We start from the raw sequence: 24,722 nt of genomic DNA, 5'->3' as shown, positions 1-24,722 counted from the left end.
GGTTTTTGAATTTTCTGCCTGATGGGAGAGGGGAGAAGAGAGACTGTCTGCAGTGGGTGGGACTTTGATGCTGTTTGAGGCAATCAGCAATGTAATTAGAGTCCGTGCAGGGGAGACTGCTTTCTGTGAAATGCTGAGTGGTGTCCACAATTGCAGTACCTTGCAGTCTTGGGCAAAGTAATTGCCATGATATATCCAGATAGAATGCTTTTAATAGCACCTGAATGAAAGTCAGTGAGTGTCAAAGGGGGCTTGTAAACATTTCTTTAGCTCCTGATTGGACCAGGATAGGCCAATGGCAACGTTCACTCCAAGGACCTTGATAGACCAGGATGTGCACTGCTCCTCCTTCCCTCTCACCTTAAACCTGTGCCATCTAGTTCTTAATTCCCCAATTCTGAGTAAAAGACTCCACACATTCACCCCCTCTATACCCCTCCTGATTTTATACACCTCTATAAAATCACCCCTCTATGTTCCAATGAGAAGAATCGCAACCTACATAGAATATAGAACATAGAATAGTACAGCACAGTACAGGCCCTTCAGCCCACAGTGTTGTGCTGACCCTCAAACCCTGCCTCCCCCCACCTTAAATTTCTCCATATACCTCTCTAGTAGCCTCTTAAATTTCACTAGTGTGTCTGCCTCCGCTACTGACTCAGGCAGTGCATTCCATGCACCAAGCACTCTCTGAGTAAAAAACCTTCCTCTAATATCCCCCTTGAACTTCCCTCCCCTTAGCTTTAATGTCCTCTTGTACTGAGCAGTGGTGCCCTGGGGAAGAGACGCTGGCTGTCCACTCTATCTATTCCTCTTAATATCTTGTATACCTCTATCATGTCTCCTCTCATCCTCCTTCTCTCCAAAGAGTAAAGCTCTAGCTCCCTTAATCTCTGATCATAATCCATACTCTCTAAACCAGGCAGTATCTTGGTAAATCTCCTCTGTACCCTTTCCAATGCTTCCACATCCTTCTTATAGTGAGGAGACCAGAACTGGACACAGTATTCCAAGTGTGGCCTAACTAGAGTTTTATAGAACTGCATCATTACATCGCGTCTCTTAAATTCTATCCCTCGATTTATGAAAGCTAAGTTTTATAAGTTTTCTTAACTACCCTATCTACCTGTGAGGCAACTTCCAGGGATCTATGGACATGTACCCCCAGATCCCTCTGCTCCTCCACACTACCAAGTATCCTGCCATTTACTTTGTACTCTGCCTTGGAGTTTGTCCTTCCAAAGTGTACCACCTCACACTTCTCCGGGTTGAACTCCATCTGTCCCTTCTCAGCCCACTTCTACTCAACCTCTCTCCATAACTCAGTCTCTCAAGTCTGATAAATCTCCTCTTCCCCCTTTCCAGCTACTGTAAATGCCATCTTTCCTTTAGCAAGGTGACCAAAACAAAGCACAATATTCCAAATGAGCCCTCTTGTACAACTGTAAAATGACGTCCCAGTTTCTAAACTCTGTGCCCTGACTGATGAAGACTTGCATGCCAGAAGCCCTCTCCACCATCTTCTCTAGCTGCAACAGAGTTTGTATGCTCTTTCCATGAGCGCATGGGTCCCCTCCAGGTGCTCTGGTTTCCTCCCACTGTCCAAAGCAGTTTAATTTGTCATTGTAAATTGTCCTGTGATTAGCTTAGGGTTAAATAGGTGGGTTGCTGGCAGCACAGCTGAAAGGACCAGAAAGGCCTTTTCCACACTGTAGCTCTAAATAAAATAAATCGCCAATTTCAAGGAATTATGTAGTGGTACCCTAGGTCCCTCTGTTCTACACCAGTTCCCACAGGTCTACCATTGATGTTGGAAAATGCTTGCATATTGTGAACACAAGAGACTTTATTTATTGATTTATTTAGAGATTCAGCACAATAACTGATGCACCATCAATAACTCACTCTGAGACGTAAAGGCGGGTCTGTGGGAGGAGTCAGCAGGGGGCATGCTGTGGATATTGCAAAGTAAGAATTAAACTGAAGAATGCAAAAATTCTTAGGGCCAGTAGAAGGAGAAAGATTTCACATTAATATTCGAAGGCCTGACAGGGGTGTCAAGTCATCTGCCCATCCGCCATTTCACTGGCATTTTTATGCTTTTATCATGTAACCTGCTGCCTCCAGCCAATCACACACTTTACCTCTTTGTTCCCTCGGCCCCACCACCCCTCACTCTGCACCTTAAACACATTTATTTCTTACACCTCTAAGGACTACTGAGCTCAACTGTTAATTTGGTTTCTCATCCCACCACTGTGGCCTCAATCACTCAGTGCTGTCTGCATTTTCTGTTTTCATTTCAAATGTTCATGTACAGTAGATACATTCAGTGTCATGGAAATACACTACAGTATTTATAGACACCTTAACACACAACTCCCAATCTTGATTCACACACACACACACACACAAACATACATTCACACATGCACAGACACACAGCACATTTACACGCAGGCACACAGGCACACACACACACACACACACACACACATAGGAACATATATATACACACACACATACAGGCACATAGACACATACACACAAACACATACACAGAGACACACACACACACACACACACACACATAGGAACATATATATACACACACACATACAGGCACATAGACACATACACACAAACACATACACAGAGACACACACACACACACACACACACACACACACACACACACACACACACACACTTACACACAGGCACACCTACACACATACACAAGCATAGACACACATACACTCACACATAAACAAGCACAGGCACACGTACACACACACACACAACAGATAGACAGAAGGACACGTGACTCAGAAGGGAAGGGAGAAGAAGAGGCGCACTGTGGTGATAGGGGATTTGTTAATCAGGGGATTGGACGGGCAATTCTGTGGGTGAGAATTAGATTCTTGGATGGCATGTTGCCCCCCCCCCAGGTGCCGGGGTCTGCGATCGAGTCCTCAACATTCTTAAGTGGGGGGGTGAATAGCCAGAGGTTGTGGTCCATGGATGTACCAATGATGACTGATGATGTTCTGCATAGGCAGTTCAGGGAGTTCAGGGAGTTAGGTACGAAGATAAGGTAAAAAAATGTAATTGTTGGAAAAAGGTGACATAGGGTCAGGGGAATTGAATCATTGTAGATAGAACTAAGGAATTGCAAGGGTAAAAAGATCCTGATGGAAGTTGTATACAAACCCCCAATTAGTAGTAAGGATATGCTCTACAAATTGTAATGGGAGATAGAAATGCATGTCAAAAGGGCAATGTTACTGTAGTCTGGGAGACTTCAATATGCAGCTAGATTGGGGACATCAGGTTGGTGCTGGGTAACAGGAGGGGGAATTGCTAGAGTGTGCACAGGGTGGCTTTTTAGAGCAGCTCGAGGAGAGCCCGCTAGAGGATCGTCTATTCTGGATTGGATGTTGAGCAATGAACTGGAGTTCATGAGAGAGCTTAAGGTCAAAGAACCCTTAGGGGAAAGTGATCATAATATGATCGAATTCACCCTGACATCTGAGAAGGAGAGGCTAAAGTCAGGTGTATCTGTATTACAGTGGAGTGAAGGGAATTACAGAGGCATGAGAGAGGAGTCGGCCAGAATTGATTGGACAGAGCAGCTGGAATTCTTGGAAACAATTTGGAAGGCACAGGATATATACATCCCTAAGAGGAAGGAGTATTCTAAAAGAAAGGTGACACAACCGTGGCTAACTAGAGAAGTCAAAGCCAACATAAAAGTCAAAGAGAAGATGAAAAACAGAGCAAAAATTAGCGGGAAGTTAGAGCATTGGGAAGCTTTTAAAAACCAACAGAAGACAACTAAAAAAAGTCATTAAGAAGGTAATAATGGAATACGAAAGTAAGCTAAACAATAATATTAAAGACGATACCAAAAGTTTATTCAGATACATGAAGTGTAAAAGAGAAGCGAGACTGCCGGAAAGCAATGCTGGAGAGGTAGTGTGGGGGACAAGGAAATGGGGATGAACTGAGTGAGTATTTTGCATCAGTCTTCAGTATTGTAGGAAGTTCCAGGTGTCAAGGGCATGATGTCTGTGAAGTTACCATTACTAGGGAGAAGGTTCTTGGGAAGCTGAAAGGTCTGAAGGTAGATAAGTCACCTAGACCAGATGATGTACACCCCAGAGTTCCGAAAGACTTGACTGAAGAAATCATGGAGGTGTTAGTAATGATCTTTCAGAATTCACTAGACTGTGGAATGGTTCCAGAAGACTGCAAAATTGAAAATGTCACTTCCCTCTTCAAGAAGGGAGAGAGGCAGAAGAAAGGAAAGAATTTCAGTTTTTTCAGTTATATAAAGAGTAAAAGGGAGGTGAGAGTTGATATTGAATCACTGTAAAATGATGGTGGTGAAGTAGTAATGGGGGACAGAGAAATGGGAGATGAACTTAATGGGTACTTTGCATCTGTCTTCACTATGGAAGATGCTAGCAGTGTGCCAGAGGTCCGTGAGTGTCAGGGAGCCAGAGTGAGTGTCATTGCTATTGCAAAGGAAAAAGTGCAAGGCAAACTTAAAGGTCTTAAGATGGATAAGTCGCCTGGGCCAGATGGACTACATCCCAGAGTCCTGAGAGAGGCTGCTGAAGAGATAATGGATGCATTGGTCGTGATCTTTCAAGAATCATTTGAATCTGGCATGGTCCCAGAGGGCTGGAAGGTTGCAAATGTCACCCCACTCTTTAAGGAGGGAGGAAGGCAAAAGAAAGGAAATGATAGGCCAGTTCACCTAACCTCAGTGACTGATAAAATTAATAAATGCATTATTAAGGATGAAGTTTCAGGGTACTTGGAGACTGATGATAAAATAAGCCGTGGTTTCTGTACGGGGAAATCTTACCTGACAAAATCTGTTAGAGTTCTTCAAGGAAGCAACAAGCAGGGTGAACAAAGGAAAGGCATTTTCAGAAGGCGTTTGATAAGGTTCCACACATGAGGCTGCTTGACAAGATAAAATCCTATGGCGTTACAGGAAAGATATTGGCATGGATAGAGGAATGGCTGACAGGCAGGAGGCAGCAAGTGGGAATAAAGGGGGCCTTTTCAGGTTGGTTGCTGGTAACTAGAGGTATTCCTCAGTGATCAGCATTGGGACCGCTGCTTTTCACGTTGTTTGTTAGTGATTTAGATAATAGAATCGATGGCTTTGTGAAAAATTTGCAGATGATACGAAGATAGGTGGAGGGGTAGGTAGTGCTGAGGAAACAATGCGATTACAGCAGAACTTAGACAAATTGGAAGAACGGGCAAAAAAGTGGCAGGTGGAATTCAGTGTTGGGAAATGTATGATAATGCATTTTGGTAAAAGGAACAATAGTGCGGAATAGTATCTAAATGGGGAGAAGGTTCAAACATCAGAGGTGCAGAGGGACTTGGGAATCCCCGTGCAAGACTCCCAGTAGGTTAATTTGCAGGTTGAGTCTTTGGTAAAGGCAAATGCAATGTTGGCATTTATTTCAAGGAGAATAGAATATAAAAGCAAGGAGATAATGCTGAAGCTTTATAAGACACTAGTCAGGCCACCCTGGGAGTATTATCAACAGTTTCGGCCCCCATATCTCAGAAAGGATGTGTTGTCATTGGAGAGAGTCCAGAGGAGATTCATGAGAATGATTTTGGGAATGAAGGGGTTAAAACATGAGGAGCATTTTGAACCTTTTTCCTGTACTCATGGGAATTTATAAAAATGTGTGTGTGTGTGTGTGTGCGGGGGGGGGGGGGTGCGTGTCATTGAAACCTACCGAATGTTGAAAGGACTACAGAGGGTGGATGTAGAGAAGGTGCTTCCTATGGTGGAGCTATCCAGAATTATAGGGCACAGCCTCAAAATTGAGGGGCGACCCTTTAAAATAGAGGTAAGGAGGAATTTATTTTAGTCAGAGAGTAGTAAATCAGTGGAATGCTCTGCCACAGACTGTGGTGAAGGCCAAGTCCATGGGTATGTTTAAGGCATAAGTTGATAGTTTCCTGATTGGTCAGGGCATCAAAGGATATGGCGAAAGGGCAGGTATATGGGGCTGACTGGGATCCGGGATCAGCCATGATGGAATGGCAGAGCAGAACCGGTGGGATGAATGGCCTAATTCTGCTCCTATATCTTATGGTTTTATGGTTCATAGGCCAGTTAGTCTGACCTCAGTGGCTGGAAGGTATTGGAGTCAATTATTAAGGATGAGGTCCCAGGGTACTTGGAGGCTCTTGATAAAGTAGACCATAGACAGCATGGTTTCCTCAAGGGAAAACCTTGCCTGTCAAATCTGTTGGAATTCTTTGAAGAAGTAACAAGCAGAATAGACAAAGGAGAATAAGTTGATGCTGTGTATTTGGATTTTCAGGAGGCTTTTGCCACACATAAGGCTGTAACAAGCTATGAGCCCATGGTATTACAGGAAAGATTCTGCATGGATACAGCAGTGGCTGCCCGGCAGGAGGCAAAGAGTGGGAATGGGGAACCTTTTCTGCCTGGTTGCTGGTGGTGTTTTCACAGGGGTCTATGTTGGGACCAGTTCTTGTTACATTATATGTTAATGATTTGGATGATGAAACTGATGGCTTTGTTGCAACATTTATGGACAATATAAGGATAGCTGGAAGGGCAGGTAGGTTTGAGGAAGTAGAGGGGCTACAGAAAGATTTAGGCAGATTGGGGCAAAGAAATGGCAAATGGAATACAGTGTTAGGAAGTGTATGGTCAGGCATTTTGGTAGAGTGAAAGGGTTGACTATTTTCTAAATTGAAAGAAAATATTAAAAAAAAACTGAGGTGCAAAGGGACTTGGAAATCCTTGTGCAAGATTCCCTAAAGTTTAATTTGCAGCTTGAGTCTGTGGTGAGGAAGGGAAATGCAACGTTAGCATTCATTTCAAGAGGACTAGAATATAAAAGCAAAGATGTAAAGATGAGACTTTCTAAAGCACTAGTGTGGCCTCACTTGGAGTATTGTGAGCAGTTTTAGGCCCCTTCTCTCAGAAAGGATGTGCTGAAACTAGAGAGGGTTCAAAGGAGGTTCACAAAAATGATTCCAGGATTGAATGGCTTATCATATGAAGAGTGTTTGATGGCTCTGGGCTTGTGTTCACTAGAATTCAGAAGAATGAAGGGTAAAAGTTCTTGATTGAGTGGATGTGGAGAAGATGATTCCTATGGTGGGGGTGTCTAAGACCAAAGGACACAGCCTCAGAATAGAGGGATGTCCTTTTAGAGCGGAGATGAGGAGGAACTTCTTTAGGCAGAGAGTGGTGAATCTGTGGAATTCTTTACCACAGGCAGCAGTAGAGGCCAAGTCCTTATGTATACTTAGTCAGAGGTTGTGATGCGCTATCAATAACTCTAGGAAACTGGAAGTAGAGTACAAAATGATAGGCTTTTATTAACAGTGAAAACGGGCACGGCCATGTTGAAGACTGTGGGAGGAGCAGTGTCCCAATCACCTTTATCCAGGGGTCTGTGGGAGGAGCCTCAGGGGCAGTCAGCAGAGTGGCATGTCCAGACAGGTAGACATGGTTTACCACAGGTTGATAGATTCTTGATTGGTCAGAACATGAAGGGATATGGGGGGAAAGGCAGGAGATTGGGGCTGAGGAAAATTGGATCAGCCATGATGAAATGGTGAAGCAGACTCGATGGGCCAAATGCCTAATTCTACTCCTACATCTTATTGTCTTATCATCTTGTGTAGACAAGAAAATCTGCAGATGCTGGAAATCCAAACAACACACACGAAATGCTGGAGGAACTCAGCAGGCCAGGCAGCATCTATGGGAAAAGCATCATCTGTCGACGTTTCGGGCTAAGACCCTTTATTAGGACTGAACATCGACTGCTTACTCTTTAATCATAGATGCTGCCCGCTCTGCTGTGTTCCTCCAGCACACACACACACACACACACACACACACACACACACACACACACACACACACACAGAATGACACATGTATGTACACATAGACATGTAAACACATATGTAGATATAGACACAGAGGCACACACAGACACAAACTGATTCTCTCTCTCTCACACACACACACACACACACACACACACACATTATATCCAAATGTCAATTATTGCTCTTCCCATTGAACAGTAGTGAGATACTGAGGGCGTACAGTGTTAAATTATGAAGAACAAGTGTATGATCTTTGCTTGTATTCCCTGGAGTTTAGGAGATTTAAGAGTAATCTAATTGAGCTGTTTAAATTATGAAAAAGCTTCAGTAGGGAAGGAAGGAACTAGTTGCTTGCTGCAGATTATATCAATCTAGCAAAAAGGACTGAGAGTGCATTCTGAAGGCTGGAGCTGATGCACTTCGCAGAGGAATCAAAGAGGCAACAGATGCAGAACAGAAGGACTCAGCTGGTCAGGCAGCATTGGGGAACAAACACTGGACGTCTTGAAGCAAATTCTCAGATGTTTGTTCCCCTCCACAGATGCTGCCTGACCTGCTGAGTTCCTTCAGCATTCTGTGTGTTGCTCTGGATTTCCAGCATCTGCAGAATCTCCTGTGTTTATGAAATCAAAGAGGTTTGTGTTCACAAGAAGGCCATTCAGCTCATGAATTCTGCTCTGCCATTCCATCATGGCTAATTCATTATCTCTCTCGAGCCCATTCTCCTGCCTTCTCCCCATGACCCTTGACACCCTTACTAATCAGGAACCTATCAAGCTCTGCCTTAAATATACCCAATGATTTGGTCTCCACAGCCACCTGTGACAATGAATTCCACAGATTCAACACCCTCTGAAGAAAGAAATTCCTCTTCATCTCTGTTCTAAAGGAATGTCCAATTTTGTTCTAAATGAATGTCCAACTTTTCTGAAGCTGTATACATTGATCCTAGACTCTCCCATTGTTGGAAGCACCCTCTCCATGTCCATTCAATCTAAGCCTTTAAAAAATTGAATCACAAACAAGAGAACATTGATTTCTCGAGCTTCTGGTAACTGCCCCCCCCCATCCTTCACCATTCCCTGTTACAGATCCTACAAGGTGCTGAGATTACAAAGGGAATGTTAATTCAGTATGTACAGAATGCAGCATTTATAACACTCACAATCTTGATTTTCCTTATACAGTTACATCCATACATGACCCACTCAATTCACAGGGATAATAGGGGGAGCAAAAGATTAACACAAGAGATTCTGCAGGTGCTGGAAATCCAGAGCAACACACACACACCAAATGCTGGAGGAAACCAGCAGGTCAGGCAGCATCTGTGGAAGTAAATAAGCAGTCAACATTTCAAGACGAGACCCTTCATCGGGACTGGAAAGGACGAGGGGAAGAAGCCAGAATAAGAAGGTGGAGGAGTTGAAGATGTACAAATTGGCAGGCAATAGGTGAAGTCCAGTGAGGGAGTAGGTAGGTGGGTGGGGAAGAGGGGAATAAAGTTTGAACCTCCCAGAGATTTGACCTCTGTCCTAGGAACATAAAACTAATCGATCTTTTCACTTTCCTGACCTGAAATGGTGGAATTTGATATTGGAATCAGAACAACTTGTCACTCTTTGGTCAGCAAAATCAAGGAGCTGATTATTGACTACAAGAGGAGAAAACCAGAAGAGCATGAGCCACTCCTCATTAGGGATCGGACGTGGAGAGTCAGTAAGTTTAAATTCATCAGTGTTATCACTTGAGGATCTGTCCTGGGCTCAGCACTTAAGTGCCATTACAAGGACAGCACAGCAGCACCTCTACTTACTTCGAAGTTTTTGCACAGATTTGCATGTCATCAAAAACTTTGCAAACTTCTATAGATGCACTGTGGAGAGATTCCTGACTGGTTGCATCGTAGCCCAGTATGGAAAGGCCCAAGAACAGAAAAACATAAATAAAAGTAATAACAACACACACAAAATGCTGGTGGAACACAGCAGGCCAGGCAGCATCTATAGGGAGAAGTCCTGTCGACATTTCGGGCCGAGACCCTTCGTCAGGAAGGGTGATAGATAGTAATAGATAGTCCATCACAGGAAAAGCCCTCCCCACCATTAAACACATCTCCAAGGAGCACTGCCACAAGAAATCACCATCTATCAAGTTTCTTTTGTATTTGTACAGCTTATCTCCTTCTCAACATCAGTTGTTTGTGTCTTTTTTATATGTAGTCTTTCATTGAGTCAATTGTATATCTTTGTTCTATTGTGGAAGTCTGCAAGAAAGTGACATTTATTTTGATTATAACTTTACTCAGAACTTTGAATGTGGATAAAAGAAAATAAATGGAGGCCTACATGGGAAAAAAGGGTTAGATTGATCTTGGAGCCGGTTAAAAGGTTGGCATAACATCAAGGGCTGAAGGGCCTGTACTGTGCTGTACTTTTATGTTCTGTGCTCTAAAATGTAAATGTATCATTGTTTAAAATATGCTGGTGTAATTTATTGACATTAAAATAATTAAAATAAATTTGAAATTAAGAAACTTGTACGTTTTAATTTTAATAGTAGTTCTGTATTGTAAAAAGCCATATAGACTATAAAAGCAAGGATGTAACCTTGAGGCATTAGTGAGACCTCACTTGGAGTATTGTAGCAGGTTTGGGCCCCTTATCTTGGAAAGGATGTGCTGAAACTGGTGAGGGTTCAAAGGAAGTTCATGAAAATGATTCCAGGATTGAAATCATTTGATGGCTCTAGGCCTCTCCTCACTGGAATTCAGAAGAATGGAGGACAGGTGTTGAAAGGCCTCTATAGATTGGATGTGGAGAGAATGCTTCCCATGGTGGGGGAGTCTAAGACCAGAGGATATAGCCTCAGAATAGAGTGGCATCCATTTAGATCAGAGATGAGGAGGAATATTTTTAGCCAGAGGGTGGCGAATCTGTGAAACTCGTTACCACAAGCAGCTGTGGAGGCCAAGTCATTGGGTTTATTTAAGGCAGAGGTTGATAGATTCTTGATTGGTCAGGGCATGAAGGACTATGGGGAGAAGGCAGGAGATTGGGGCTGACAGGAAAATTGGATCAGCCATGATGAAATGGTGGAGCAGACTGGCTGGGCTAATTCTGCACCTATATTGTATGGTCTTCACAGTTCCCTATCAGCAAGGAAATCATTGTGAGCTATAAGTTGAGTTTATTGCAGGATAGATGTACACACAGGTGCAATGTCAAACTTACGTGCAGCAGCATCACAGCAACCTCAAACCACTGACATTATTGACTCTCATCTCCCCTCCGTAATAGGCTGGGAGTAATTAAGCGAGGACAATAATCTTGGCTGAGATTGATGTTCACATCAGATGAAAGAATAATAAAAGCTACACAACTTTTAAATCTTCCTACCTATTGTGATCTCAGTGATTAGTTGCAAATTCAAAACAGCACGATTTCTGATTGGAATTCTTCCCTCAAAATTGACAATTAAGGAAATTAGATATTGTAAGGGTATGTGTACTGATGAATACATAAATATATATTCTCAGCTACTCATTCCGTATGAAATCAATCAAAGCATTATTTTGATCATGAATAATTCATCTTTTGAATGGAGAGTGCATGCATCTCTCTATCACACTGATGAACATTGGGGCTGAGTGCATTTTGTGCAAAAGTATGTTTGCATTAAATTCAAGAAACACACACACAGACAAAATGTGGGAGGAACTCAGCAAGTCAGGCAAAATCTGTGGAGTGGAACAAGCAGTTGATGTTTCGGGCCAAGACTCTTCATCAGGAAATCAGAATCCTGATGAAAGGTCTCGGCCAGATACTTCAACTGTCCTCTAGGACTCACCAGGACGGTGAGCTGTTTACCTGTGCTGCACACTACGTGAACTCTTAATTATACTTTATCAGAATCAGAATCAGGTTTATTATCACCAGCATGTGTTATGAAATTAGTTAACTTAGCAGCAGCAGTTCAATGAAGCAATACATAATCTAGCAGAGGAAAAAAATAAAAAATAATAATAAATAAACAAATAAATCAATTACACATATTGAATAGATTTTTAAAAAAACAGAAATATATTATTAACTTATTTGTAGTAATATTTTGTTTTATGTGCTGTGTGTGATATTCTCTGCACAATGAAGTAATGAAGGCTACCCCAGTAAATATATTTAAGACAAGCTTGGATAGAATTTGGCATAGCAGGGGAGTTGAGGGTTGTGGGGAAAAGGCAGGGAGGTGGAGATGAGTCCATTGCCAGATCAGTCATGATCTTATTGAATAGTGCAGCGGACTTGACGGGCCAGATGGCCGATTCCTGCTCCTATTTCTTATATATATGGTTTGTGGGCACATCATGGTCTGGAAGAATGTTGTTTTGTTTGGTCGTACAGTGCCAAGAAAAAGCATTCACCGCCCTTCAAAGTTTCAACATTTTATTGTTTTACAACATTGAATCATGGTGGATTTAGTTTGGCTGTTTTGACACTGATCAACAGAAAAAGACTCCTTTGTATCAAAGTGAAAACAGATCACCACAAAGTGATCTAAATTAATTACAAATATAAAACACAAAATAATTGATTGCGAAAGTATTCATGACCTTCAAGTCAGTATTTAGTAGATACACATTTGGCACCAATTACAGCCTTGAGTCTGTGTGGATAGGTCTCTATCAGCTTTGCACATTTTCGCCATTCTTCATTACAAAACTGCTCAAGCTCTGTCAGATTGTGTGGGGATCATGAGTGAACAGCCCTTTTCAAGTCCAGCCAAAAATCCTCAGGACATTGGCTTTGTTGTTTTTAAGCTATTCCTGTGCAGCTTTGGCTTTTTTTTTGGTCATTGTCTTGTTGGAAAACAAATCTTCTCCCAAGTCGCAGTTCCCTTGCAGTCTGCATCAGGTTTTCTCAAGAATTTCCCTGTATTTTGCTACATTCGTTTTACCCTCTATCTTCACAAACCTCCCAGGGCTGCTGCAGTGAAGCATCCCACAGCTTGATGCAGCCACCACCGTGCTTCACAGCAGGGATAGTGTGTGGTGTTTGGTTTATGCCAAACATAGCATTTAGTGTGATGGCCAAAAAGTTCAATTTTGGTTTCATCAGGTCGTAGACATTCTCCCAGCTGACTTCAGAGTCTCCCACATGCCTTCTGGCAAACTCTAGTTGAGATTTCATGTGAGTTTTTTCAACAGTGGCTTCCTCTTTGCCACTCTCCCATAACACTACGACTAATGAAGCACGCGGGCAACAGTTGTTGTATGCACAGTCTCTCCCATCTCAGCCACAGAAGCTTGTATTTATAGGTCTCTTGGTGGCCTCCCTCACTCATCCCCTTCTTGCACGGTTGTTCAGTTATTGAGGACAAGCTACTCTAGGCAGATTTACAGCTGTGCCATGTTCTGTCCATTTCTTGATGATTAACAACAGTACTCCAAGAGATAGTCATTGACTTAGATATTTTCTTGTACCCTTCTCCTGACTTGTGCTTTTCAATAACCTCTTCACAGAGTTGCTTGGAGTGTTCTTTTGTCTTCATGGTGTAGTTTTTGCCCGGAAACTGACTCACCAGCAGCTGGACCTTCCAGATTCAGGTGTATTTTTACTACAATCAATTGAAACACCTTGACTGAGCGCAAGTCTCCAAAAACAGATCTCTATTTAACTAATTTTCTGACTTCTAAAACCACTTGGCTGCACCTGTGACAATTTGGTGTTTCATATTAAAGGTGGGTGAATACTTGTGCAATCAATTATTTTGTGTTTTATGTTTATAATTTAGATCACTTTGTAGAGATCAGTGTCAAAAAAAAGCAAAATTAAACCCACTGTGATTCAGTGATGTAAAACAATGAAACATGAAAACTTTGAAGTGGTGGGGTGAATATAGGCATTGTATTTATCAGAATCAGGTTTAACCAGGCAATCTTTTGAAATTTATTATCATAGCAGCAGTAGTACAATGCAATACATAACAATAGCAAAAAAAAATCATGAATTGGAGTAAGCCACACACACAAAATGCTGGAGGAACTCAGCAGGCCAGGCAGCATCTATGGAAACAAGTACAGTTGACTTTTTAGGCTGAAACTCTTGCGCAAGACTGGAGAAAAAAAGATGAGGAGTAGATTTCAAAGGTGGGGGAGGAGGGGTGGGAGAAACACAAGGTGATGGGTGAAACCTGGAGGGAGAGAGTGAAGTAAAGAATTGGGAAGTTGACTGGTGAAAGGCTGGAGAGCTGGAGAAGGGGGAATCTAATCGGAGAGAACTGAAAACCGCGGAAGGGGAGGAGCACTAGAGGGGGGTGATGGGCAGGTAAGGAGATAAGATGAGAGAGGGAAACAGGAATGGGATTGTTGAAGGGGGGTGGCAATTACAGAAGTTCAAGAAATCGATGTTCATTCCATCAGGATGGAGGCATAACGTGTTGCTCCTCCACCCTGAGTGTGGCCTCATCACAGCAGTAGAGCCCCCCCACCCCCCAAGCATTTTGTGCATGTTGGTTTGGATTTCCAGCATCTGCAGATTTTCTCATGTTTGGAGTCTTCTGCTTTTATTTCAGATTTCCATCAGCTGCATTCGTATTTTTCCACCAGCGGTTTCTCCAACTTTGGGTCCTGATTCGGTTCTCCAAGGTCAGCCACGGTAAATCTAAAATGAAACACTGAGCAGTTTGAACAGCCCCGTGGAGAGAGAAATAAGTAAAGTTCAGATACTGGTGAACCAGAGGAAGTTTGATATTGAACACATTTTAACTTGCAGAGATGGAAGGAAGTGGAAAGAACAGAATCACAGAACAAAATGAATCACTCCACCTCAGTGTGGCAACCTGATCTCCACTTTGATCACTTTACATGACCTTGTTTTGGTTTAATTGTATTCCTTCTTGTAAAATTATATATAGCTTATGCTTAATTTATTACTTGTGATGGCTGCTTATGTGCTGGTGTACTGCTGCAAAAATGTTTTCTCACTGAATCTGTGCAAATGTACTTGTGCCTTTAACTGTAAATGCCACTTTGATGTCCCTTTATCTTCCTCTGAACTTCCCCTCCCTCCATCCCTGCCCTCTTATCACACATTCCTCACCCCTGCACCTCGCTCTTTGCCGCATACTAAAATGTTTCTTTGTGATTCTGAGCGTGGACCAGTGTGGGTTACCCCTCTCCAGGGGGAGAGAGAGAGAGAGAGGGTGGGAAAGGCTTTTGATGAAGGGTTTCAGCCCGAAACATCTTCACTACCTCCTCCCATAGATGCTGTCTGGCCTGCTGAGTTCTGCCAGCATTTTGTGTTTTTATAACTTTCTCTGTGTTTTTTTTATTATATAGTTCGGTCTAGTTTTTTGTACTGTGTCATGTAACACCATGGTCCTGAACAACGTTGTCTCACTTTTACTATGTACTGTACCAGCAGTTATGGTCGAAATGACAATAAAAGTGACTTGACTTGACTTGATGGGGGAAGGGAGAGCGAGAGGGGGAGTGGAACAGTGGGAGAGGGGGAGGGGAAAGAGAGGGAAGGGGGAAGAGAGGGAAGGGGAAGAGAGGGAAGGGGAATGGGAGGAGAAGGGGAGGGGAGAGGGAGAGAGCAGGAGAGCAGAACAGTGGGAGAGGGTGAGGGGGAAAGAGAGGGAAGGGGGAAGAGAGGGAAGGGGAGAGAGAGAGAAGTGGAGGGGAGAATAGAGTGGGGGAGAGGAAGGGAGAGAGCAGGAGAGTGAGAGAGGGAAGGGGAAGAAGAGAGTGGAGGAGAGGGAGTGAGAGAGGAAGCGGGGGAGAGAGAGGGTCAGGAGGAGAGATTGAGGAGGAGAGAGGAAGAGAGAGCGAAAGAACGAAGTTAAGAATGAGTTGGAGCTTTCCAAAACACGAGAAGGTAGTTCCACGCCCAGTGTTGTTTAGTCTGTGCTCCGCCCATTGGTGGGTGGGCTGGTAGTAACCGTTTACAAGCAGCCAATGGGATCGGCGGCAGGGTGGGATCTGCGGGGTCTGGGTCTCGGACGGAGAAATTTACAACTCGGAGCGAAGCAGAGTGGGAGTGTGTGCGTTTCAGAGGCTGCAGAGAAACTACTGCTGCGCTCCTGGGTCTCCGGTGTAGAGGTTGGGACGCGTTTGTAGGTCAGTTCTTGGGGTCTAATCATCTCTCTCCCCCCCGCCCCACTCACCCCTCCTCCTCCGGCCCCTTGCCCACAACTCCCACGCCCCGCGGCGTTTTCTTCTCAAACTTTGAGGCATGGTTGCCGGAGAGAGCGCCGAGTCCAGCGATGCCGAGACGGGGATGGGCGGCTCTCCTCCCCGGCTGGGTCTGCGGACCGAACCGGCTTGGTGCAAGACTCCGAGCGGTCACATCAAGCGGCCGATGAACGCGTTCATGGTGTGGTCCCAGATCGAGAGGAGGAAGATCATGGAGCAGTCGCCAGACATGCACAACGCGGAGATCTCCAAGCGCCTGGGAAAGCGCTGGAAAGCCCTGGACGACGGCGAGAAGATCCCATTTATCCGAGAGGCGGAGAGACTCCGGCTTAAACACATGGCCGATTATCCGGACTACAAATATCGACCCAGGAAGAAAGGCAAGGGAAGCGCCATCGCCAAGATGCTGAGCAGGAAGGTGGCATCGGCGAGGAATGGCTTAGCCGGCAAAAAGCAGAGGGCCAGGGGTGCCAAGGGGGCGTGGAAGCCCAAGAGGAGCGGCGCCGTCCGGCCGCTGGCAGAGGACGTGGAGGAGATCGACCCTGCCGGCGGGATGATGGAAATCCGCCTCGCCCACCAGGGTCAACCGAGGAAACCACGGCCGCCCTGGGAAGGGGTCTTCGGCGAAGATCCCGACTACTGCCTGGCATCTGAGCTGCCCGGGGCTGACCCCGCGGTCGCCGACACCGTGAACGGGGAGCGACGGGACGTGAGGGCGTGCGAACGCCCCAGAGAAGCCGCCCGGTCCCCTTCGCCCACCTCCAGCAGATCCGGCTCCTGCTCGCTCGCCTCGTCGTCCTCGTCCGACGAGGAGTTGGAAGACGAGATCCTGAACATTATCGCCAGCGCCAACTTTGAGAGCTTGCCCCTGGACACACTGGACTCTCTGTCGCTGGACAGGGACGCGGACGGTTCCCTCACGAACTCAGCATCACACTTCGAGTTCCCGGACTACTGTACTCCAGAAGTTAACGAGATGATTTCTGGAGACTGGCTTGTCTCCAGCGTTTCGGATCTGGTATTTACCTACTAAATGTCTCTACGGAGATTTTTAAAAAAATAATTTTGCCTTTTTAAAAGAACATAATCCCTCTTAAAACTCACACAAAGCAAAAAATAAGATTTAAACCAGCAATTTCAACGTGCATTTTTCTAGATTTTTGAATCGCATTTTCCTGGATTTTTAAAAACATGTTTAAATCAAATCGCCTCTAAATAACCCCGCCCTTATCCCGGAGTAAATCAAATTGATGCATTTTTTAAATATTCTCTACCTTTTTTTTGTCCACTATACAATAACGCCAGTGCCGTGATCGGGATATCGATAATGCACACACCTGCCTTTTATAGTTGGGCGGTAATTTTTGTTTGTGTGTGTATGTGATATGTAACTCTTAGCTTTGAATGCCGGTCAACAGTTCCAAGGGAGAGAAACAGTTTTACGAAGAACCGTGTGTTTTCGTGGTTTCACGGCGGATTTTTTAAACAGTTTTTTTTAAACTGTGGGTTTAATAATTTTTTTACACACAAAAAAATCTGGAATACTCAGGACAATTTGCACACGTGGGGAAACGAGGACTGACAGCGAGATCCGTCGCTTTGCAAGTTCAAACCGCGGCTTGCAGTGCTTTGCGAGCCAGTGGGCTGGGCACTTTCTTTGAACCTGACCGTCTCCTGGGAATCTGGGTTTGAGATAACATGCATGTCGTGTTTGAGGCCAGCTCGCAGCTGCCTTGATAGTGTTCCGGCGTGGAGAGACTTTCAATTTGCCAGCTGGTTGGATTGACAATCTTGTCTCGGAGCGCGGAGAACCCCGCTGGGTCCTAGCGAGCTCTGTGCCCTCGCCGATCAAACCCTGATGGGACAAGGGCGACGAGAGAGGAGAGTGGAGGAGTGTCTTTAACATACATTTTTTAAAAAAAAATCACAGTTCTTTCTTTTAAAAGAGTTTGTTTTTAGAAACCGTCTTTGTGCTATTGACGCGTTCTATTAGCACAAACCATCCACGTTTCGACTGACTTGTCATTTCACCGTTCTCTTGTGTATATTGTACCTTCGCTGTGTCCGTTGCATTATGCCTCGGATCAGGAAAGCCGGGGGGAGGTTTCATATGAGAACCATGGGCCACTGGGGGCAGACAGAGAGATGGAGCCAGAGTCAGATTCAAAGCACCAAAGGTGTGGGCATAGGTCTTACAGCGTCCAGCGCAGCTTAATCTCCTGGGTCCCTGGGTGGGCTTGGGCACACGGTACGGCTGGTCTAATGAAATCTTATGGAAAGCCAAGAGAATGAAAAGGACCAATCTGGCGTCAATAGAAGAGGTAGGCATCCTGGGGAGGAGTGTGGAGGAGGGGTAAACGACATCATTGGTTGAAGGGGCAGAGGGGGAAGGGTTGAGAAGAGCATTTTTTCCACCCAGACTGGAGGTGTGGATCTCAAACTCCGTACCTGAAAGGGTGATGAAGGCAGAAGCCTTCGCCTCATTTAAACAGTGCAAGTGTTAAGTGTGCACTGACCCTGTGACCAGAGTGGACTTGCACTGGGCATCTTCCAGAGGCATTTGGGCTGAGTGGCTGGCTCCAGTATCCTCAATTGCGTGAAGTCTGCTTGATACTTGATTGGGAAGGTCAGGCTGATGTGCATGTTGGCAGGTGTGTTGGTCTACAATTAAAGGGGTTTGCCAGAGGGTACAGGGGACCATGCTGCCTGTAATCAGAGTGGGGGGGGGGAGGCTGTCACATTCTCACAGATGGGGCCACAGGGACCTAAAGCAACAGAAGGAACTCACTCTCCTAGTCAGACAGCATCTGTGGAGGGAAAATTCAGTCCCTCGGGTTTCTGGTCAGTAACTCTCCCTCCTTGAAATCCTGTCTGCAGAACCCTGTACCCTACATTCCTAATACTAATTTTTACTTTTTTAATGGGGAAAAAAAAGTACAAAGTAGTGATTGAGCATTGTGACATGAATTTCCCCACCCCCACATTTATCATTCAATTTGTCTAGGATGTTTGAAGGCAAGAGAATGGAGGCGAGATTAATTGGGGAATTGTGTTTGTAGATTTTAATATCTTGGTGTTAACGTTCTGACCGTGTTATGCCACGCCTTGTTTGCCACTGTGCATGTTTAGAATGGAGGCAAAAGGGGGGAGGTGCAATGAATGGTCCCCAGTCAATCGAGTGGTAAGCTTGAATTTGAATCTGATAATGCGATACAGTTAACCCTTTGAGAACCTCATTGATTTGAATGACCCTTAAGTTAACAATCAATTTACTGTGAATATGGAATATTTGTGATTCCTCCAGTATCTCTGCAACTGAGCTCCACATGCATATGTCAAGTTTCAGAATGGAAATTGGATTTAATATCACTATCTTATGTGGTGAAAGTTGTCTTGTGGCAGCAGTACATTACAATACATAATAAAAACTATAAATTGTAATAAGAAATGTATATATAAAATAAGTTGTGCAAAAAGAGCAAAAAATAGATTAAAAATTGTTTAATGTCATTTTTCGGGACACAAGTGTAAAGGAGAAGAAAATAATTGTTCAATCCAATGCAGCACAAACAAAACACAGTAAGATAAAGAACACAATAAATAAATACATAATTTCCTTTTTATATACATAGATATATCATAAGTGTCCAGGCAGTGACACTAGGCATAAGGTGACTCTGAGAGGAAATGATAAAATAGTGCTGATGGAGGGGTGGTAGTTAGTGGGTGGAGGTATAGATCAGCCTCACTACTTGGGGGAAGTAACCGTTTTTTGAGTCTGGAGTTCCGACCTCCCTGTTGGAAGTGGCTACGTAGCATCCATGCCATTTAGATCTGTGCTCCGAGCTACTAAAGTGTCCAGGATTGTGTGACGTCTTTGAGCAGCGGTTCCCAACCCAGAGTCCATGGACCTGTGCTTAATGACATTGGTCCATGGCGTTTTTTAAAAAAAGGGTTGGGAACCCCTGTCCTAAAGCTGTTTTGTGAGATTTGTGTTACAACCTTCAACACTCATGATTTGGTGTTCTCAAAGAACGTAGAGACCATTGAGATTTCAGGAAAAAAATTTCACATATTTGATACAGTGGTATAATTCACTTACAGGATGAGAAAGCCACTGCTAGGGTCCGCAATTAAGTCTCATCCCGAAGCTAACAATGGTGTATCTGGACTAATACATTGGTCAGACCAGCTGACAATGGGAGATTCCTTTTCAACATATAATTCTGAAAACTTTTAATTTGAGCTACAATGTATGGAGACACCCTGCCCGCCAACCCCTGATTTAACCCAAGCCCATTAACCTACTGACTGGTATGGCTTTGGACCGCAGCACCCAGGAGGAAATCCAAGCAGTCACGGGGAGAACGTACAAACTCCTTACAGGCAGCGACAGGAATTGAACCCGGGTTGCTGGTACTGTAAAGCATTCTGCCCTTATCTAGAATGACCTGCTGAGAATTTCTAGATACAAGATTCGGCAGATGCTGGAAATTCAAACAACACACACTAAATGCTGGTGGAACACAGCAGGCCAGGCAGCATCTACAGGAGAAGTACTGTTGACGTTTCGGGCTGAGACCCTTCGTCAGGACTAACTGAAAGGAGGAGATACTAAGAGATTTGAAAGCAGGAGGGGGAGGGGGAAATGCGAAATGATAGGAGAAGACCGGAGAGGGTGGGATGAAGCTAAGAGCAGGAAAGGTGATTTCTTTCTTTCTCCCGAGAGCTCCCGTCCCATGATCCTTTCCCTTCTCCAGCTCTGTATAGCTTTCGCCAATCACCTTTCCAGCACTTAGCTTCATCCCACCCCCTATACAAATCTGAATTAACAGGTGAAAATTCTCAATAACACATACAAAATGTTAGAGGAACATAACAGGCCTAACATCAAGGCCTGACAAGTTGACTCTTTATTCCCCTCCATAGATGGTGCCTGATCTGTTGAGTTCCTCTAGCATTTTGTATGTGTTACCCTGAGAATTTCTAATATTTTTCTGTTAATTCTGATTTCTTTCTCTAAAGAAGGGTGTAACTGACTCAAATTATTTTTGCAAAGTCCCAGTGGTTTTGTGGTTATCAGTATGGTGTTGGTTTATTTTGTTAATTAACTGAATTTAAATGCCCCAGGGCAATGGTCCAGCTTTTCTCCCCCACCTGTTCAGCAGAGTAACCACTGTGCCATTGTGGGGAGAAAATGAAAATGCTACAACCTGCTGAATGGCCTAACTGTTAATCAGTGGATCGAGGAGTGTGTGTATTTCAGATTGAGGCTTGCACCATCCTGATGTCGAGTCTGGACCTGAAACATCACTGATTCCTAATCCCCCACAGATGCTGCTCGACATGCTGAGTTCCTAGGCATTTTGTGTGCTGGTCAGTGTTCCACTGAATGTTGGAAACAGCAGATCACGCAGTGAGAGTAACAGACTCCATATTGGCAGTCTGTTTCTCTTTCCGCAGATGCTGCCTGACCTACTGTGTCTTTCTAATATCCCCTGTTTTTAATTTTTTACAATGTTTTTTGACTTTGAACCCTGGTTACTGACTGCCAGCCTATTGATGGATTCGACAGAGTTCCAGCTGGACAATGGAACTTCAGAACAGTTGGCAAAGATACTGGATCAGCACACACAGATACTGCTGTGGGAACTGCGAGCGGTTTCACACTCCGGGCAGTGCCAGCCTCTCATGGTTCCTGAGCAGATCCTATGCAGTCAGGAAGGCTCACCAATGTTTCTACTTTCTGAGGAGGCTGAAGGGAGCTGGACTTTGCACATTCTGTAGAGAGCGTCTTAACAAGTTGCATGGTATAGAAGCTGCCTTCCAGAAGACAGTAGTCAAAACTGCCCAACACATCACTGGCACCAGCCTACACGCCATCAAGGGCATATACACAGAAAGGTGCTGAGAAAAGGCCAGAAATATCATGAAGGATCCCACCCACCTTGCTCATGGACTGTTTGACTGTTTGTCCCACTCACTTTAGGGATGAGGCTACGAAACATCTACGCCAGAACCACTAGACTCAACAGCATTCACTTACCCCAAGCGGTAAGGCTGATCAGCACCTCCAACCACAAACCCACCCCTCCTCACCCTTCTTCTCCCCCCGCTCCCCCCACCAACCACCACTACCTCGTCATTTCCTGTTAGAGTCACCTTAACAACTCACAAAATGCTGGAGGAACTCAGCAGGCCAGGCATCTCTTGTGGAAAAGAGTAAACAGTCCACGCTGCCTGGCCTGCTGAGTTCCTCCAGCATTTTGAGAGTTGCTCGGATTTCCAGCATCTGCAGATTTTCTCTTGTTTGTCAGTCGCCTTATGTACAGACATTCCTGTGCCTAGTGTCACTTTAGACATATAATCAGTCTTTGTACAGTATATAATCTATCTTGTGCATTTTTATTTATTGTGTCTTATTATTATTGGTTTTTTTTGTGGTACAATTATAGAGTAACAATCTCTGTAACAGAGTAACAATTATTGTTTTCCTTTACACTTGTGTACAGGAAATGACAGTAAAGAATCATGAATAAAAAACAAATCTCACATTGACTGAGTAAAACATTGTGCGTTTGAGTTTAGGAAAAACAATCCTTCTGGACCAGGAACTCGTTTCAAAAGAATGAGTGATTTTTTTTGTGCCGAGGGGTTGCTGCCAAGAGATGTTCAGCAATCGAAGGGTTAATGTGAGATCGGGCTGGGGAACCAAAACTACCTCCTCCAGTCTCCATGTGCATTGAGAGATAGTAAGGACATTGTAGTCAGTGTAGATGAACAGAAAGTGAGTTAATGATAGTGCATTATTGTAAATATTTGTCATAGATTTATTTTCAGAGATTTATAACTGTATAATTGGTTAAATTATTAAAATTCTGCCATTTTCTGTTGTCTGTGTAAAGAATGTTTTAATTATGGAAATTAAGTAATTAATATTAAAATGTTTACATCCTTTGTCAGCATGGTTTCCACTGTTGGTCTGCTTTAGCACAGTACCGGTTACCAGCACAAGCCCATACCATTATACACAAAGTGCTGGAGGAACTCAGACCAGACAGCATCTATGGCAAAGGGTAAATGGTCAATGCTTCAGGCGGAAACCTATTATCAGGATTCGACTGAAGCTTCGAGTATTTACTCTTTTCCATCGATGCTGTCTGGCCCGCTGAGTCTCTGGCATTTTGTGTTTGATTTTCAGCTTCTGTGCATTTTGTCTCTCGTTTGTGATCCGGCTGGTTGTTATGCTGTTTCCTGCACTGCACTGGAATAGGACGCAACACGAGCAACACGGTGACATAGCGATTAGCGCCAGCGACCCAGGGTCAGTTCCTGCTGCTCTCTATAAGGAGCTCCCACCTACAGCTAGGTTTCCAAAGACATGCGGGTTGGCGGGTTCATTGGTCACATGGATGTAATTGGGTGTGACAGGTTCATTGGGCCAGGAGCATTTGCTGTATCGAAAGTAAATTTTTAAAAATGGTCACCGTCAATTAAGCTCTCTGGAGGTGCAGACAATGTTGTGATGTGGGCACACAACAGTGTTTGAACACAGCAGGTTTCCACTAAGAGTAGAAGAGATGGCCTGTGTTTTCTCAGTGATGTTGGCAGGGCGGGGTAGGTGAGATTGACTGGGACACAGTGGAGAGCTCCCCCACGCATCTTCAAAATGTTGCCATGTTACCGGGGGCCTTCAGATCAACCTTCATCTGAGTAGTGGCACTTCTCAATGGTGCGGCGCACACTTAGTGTTGTGAAGAAAGGCTCAGCCAGATCTTTTTATTGACTTCTGTGGAATGTCTAAATCGTTCTGAGGTGAGGTGTGCCTCCAGCTGAGCTACCATGAGCATTAATAAACAGTTGGCTGGTTCCGTGGCAATCTGCCAGGCCGATGGGATCAGTCAGTTGGGTAGTCACTGAATATGGAAAGGTTTTCATTTGAGCACGTTGGATCTCAAACCAGCGCTATTTGCAGGAGTTAATATTTTTGGTATTGGTTTGTTAGTGTTTTGTGTACTAAGAAACGGTGAAAAGCCTGTCTGGCATACTATTTATACAGACGAAATCATTGCGCAGTGTGTTGAGGTGGAATAAGGTAAACAAAGTGTAAAGGCTACGGAAAACGTGCAAACGGTAAAGTGCAAGCTAGATTGTGAGGCAAAGAGTCTGTCTTATCGAACAAGAAGTCCTTGCAAGAGTCTGATAACAGTGGGATTGAAGCTGCTCTTGAGCCTGGTGGTACGAGCTTTCTGGCTTTTGTATCTTCTGCCCGACAGGAAAGGGGGTAAAGAGAGAGTGTCTGGGGTAGGTGGGGTCTTTGATTATGCTGACTGCTGTACTGAAGCAGCAGGAAGTATAGACAATGACCATAGAATTGAGGCTGGTTCCTGTGTCCACAACTCTGCAGTTTCTTGCCAAGGGCAGAACAGTTGCCGTACCAAACTGTTACACATCCAGACAGAAGGCTATCTATGGTCCATTCTTAAAAATTGGTAAGAGTTGCATAGAAACGTAGCCGACCGTGTAACCTATTGTAGAAGCTGCCTAGAATTTCCCTAGCGCAGAGCCCTCTATATTTCTAAGCTCCATGTAACTATCT

General features: G+C 44.3%; 1 protein-coding gene across 1 annotated transcript; it reads left to right on the top strand.

Annotated features, from left to right (window-relative positions):
• Positions 1–15,861: 15,861 nt before the first annotated feature.
• On the top strand, positions 15,862–23,085 carry LOC132399966 (transcription factor SOX-4-like). The gene has a single exon (XM_059980954.1). The coding sequence runs from the start codon at positions 16,164–16,166 to the stop codon at positions 17,154–17,156; it is 993 nt and encodes a 330-aa protein (XP_059836937.1). The 5' UTR covers positions 15,862–16,163; the 3' UTR covers positions 17,157–23,085.
• The last annotated feature ends 1,637 nt before the right edge of the window (positions 23,086–24,722 follow it).

The sequence above is a fragment of the Hypanus sabinus genome, chromosome 9 (genome assembly GCF_030144855.1).
Source record: "Hypanus sabinus isolate sHypSab1 chromosome 9, sHypSab1.hap1, whole genome shotgun sequence".
Taxonomy (NCBI): domain Eukaryota; kingdom Metazoa; phylum Chordata; class Chondrichthyes; order Myliobatiformes; family Dasyatidae; genus Hypanus; species Hypanus sabinus.
The sequence above is the reverse complement of the archived record's forward strand: the minus strand, read 5'-3'. Positions and strand labels throughout refer to the sequence as shown.

Excerpts from the sequence above, each read along its gene's own strand:
- LOC132399966 (XM_059980954.1), top strand. The coding sequence starts at position 16,164 with ATGGTTGCCGGAGAGAGCGCCGAGTCCAGCGATGCCGAGACGGGGATG.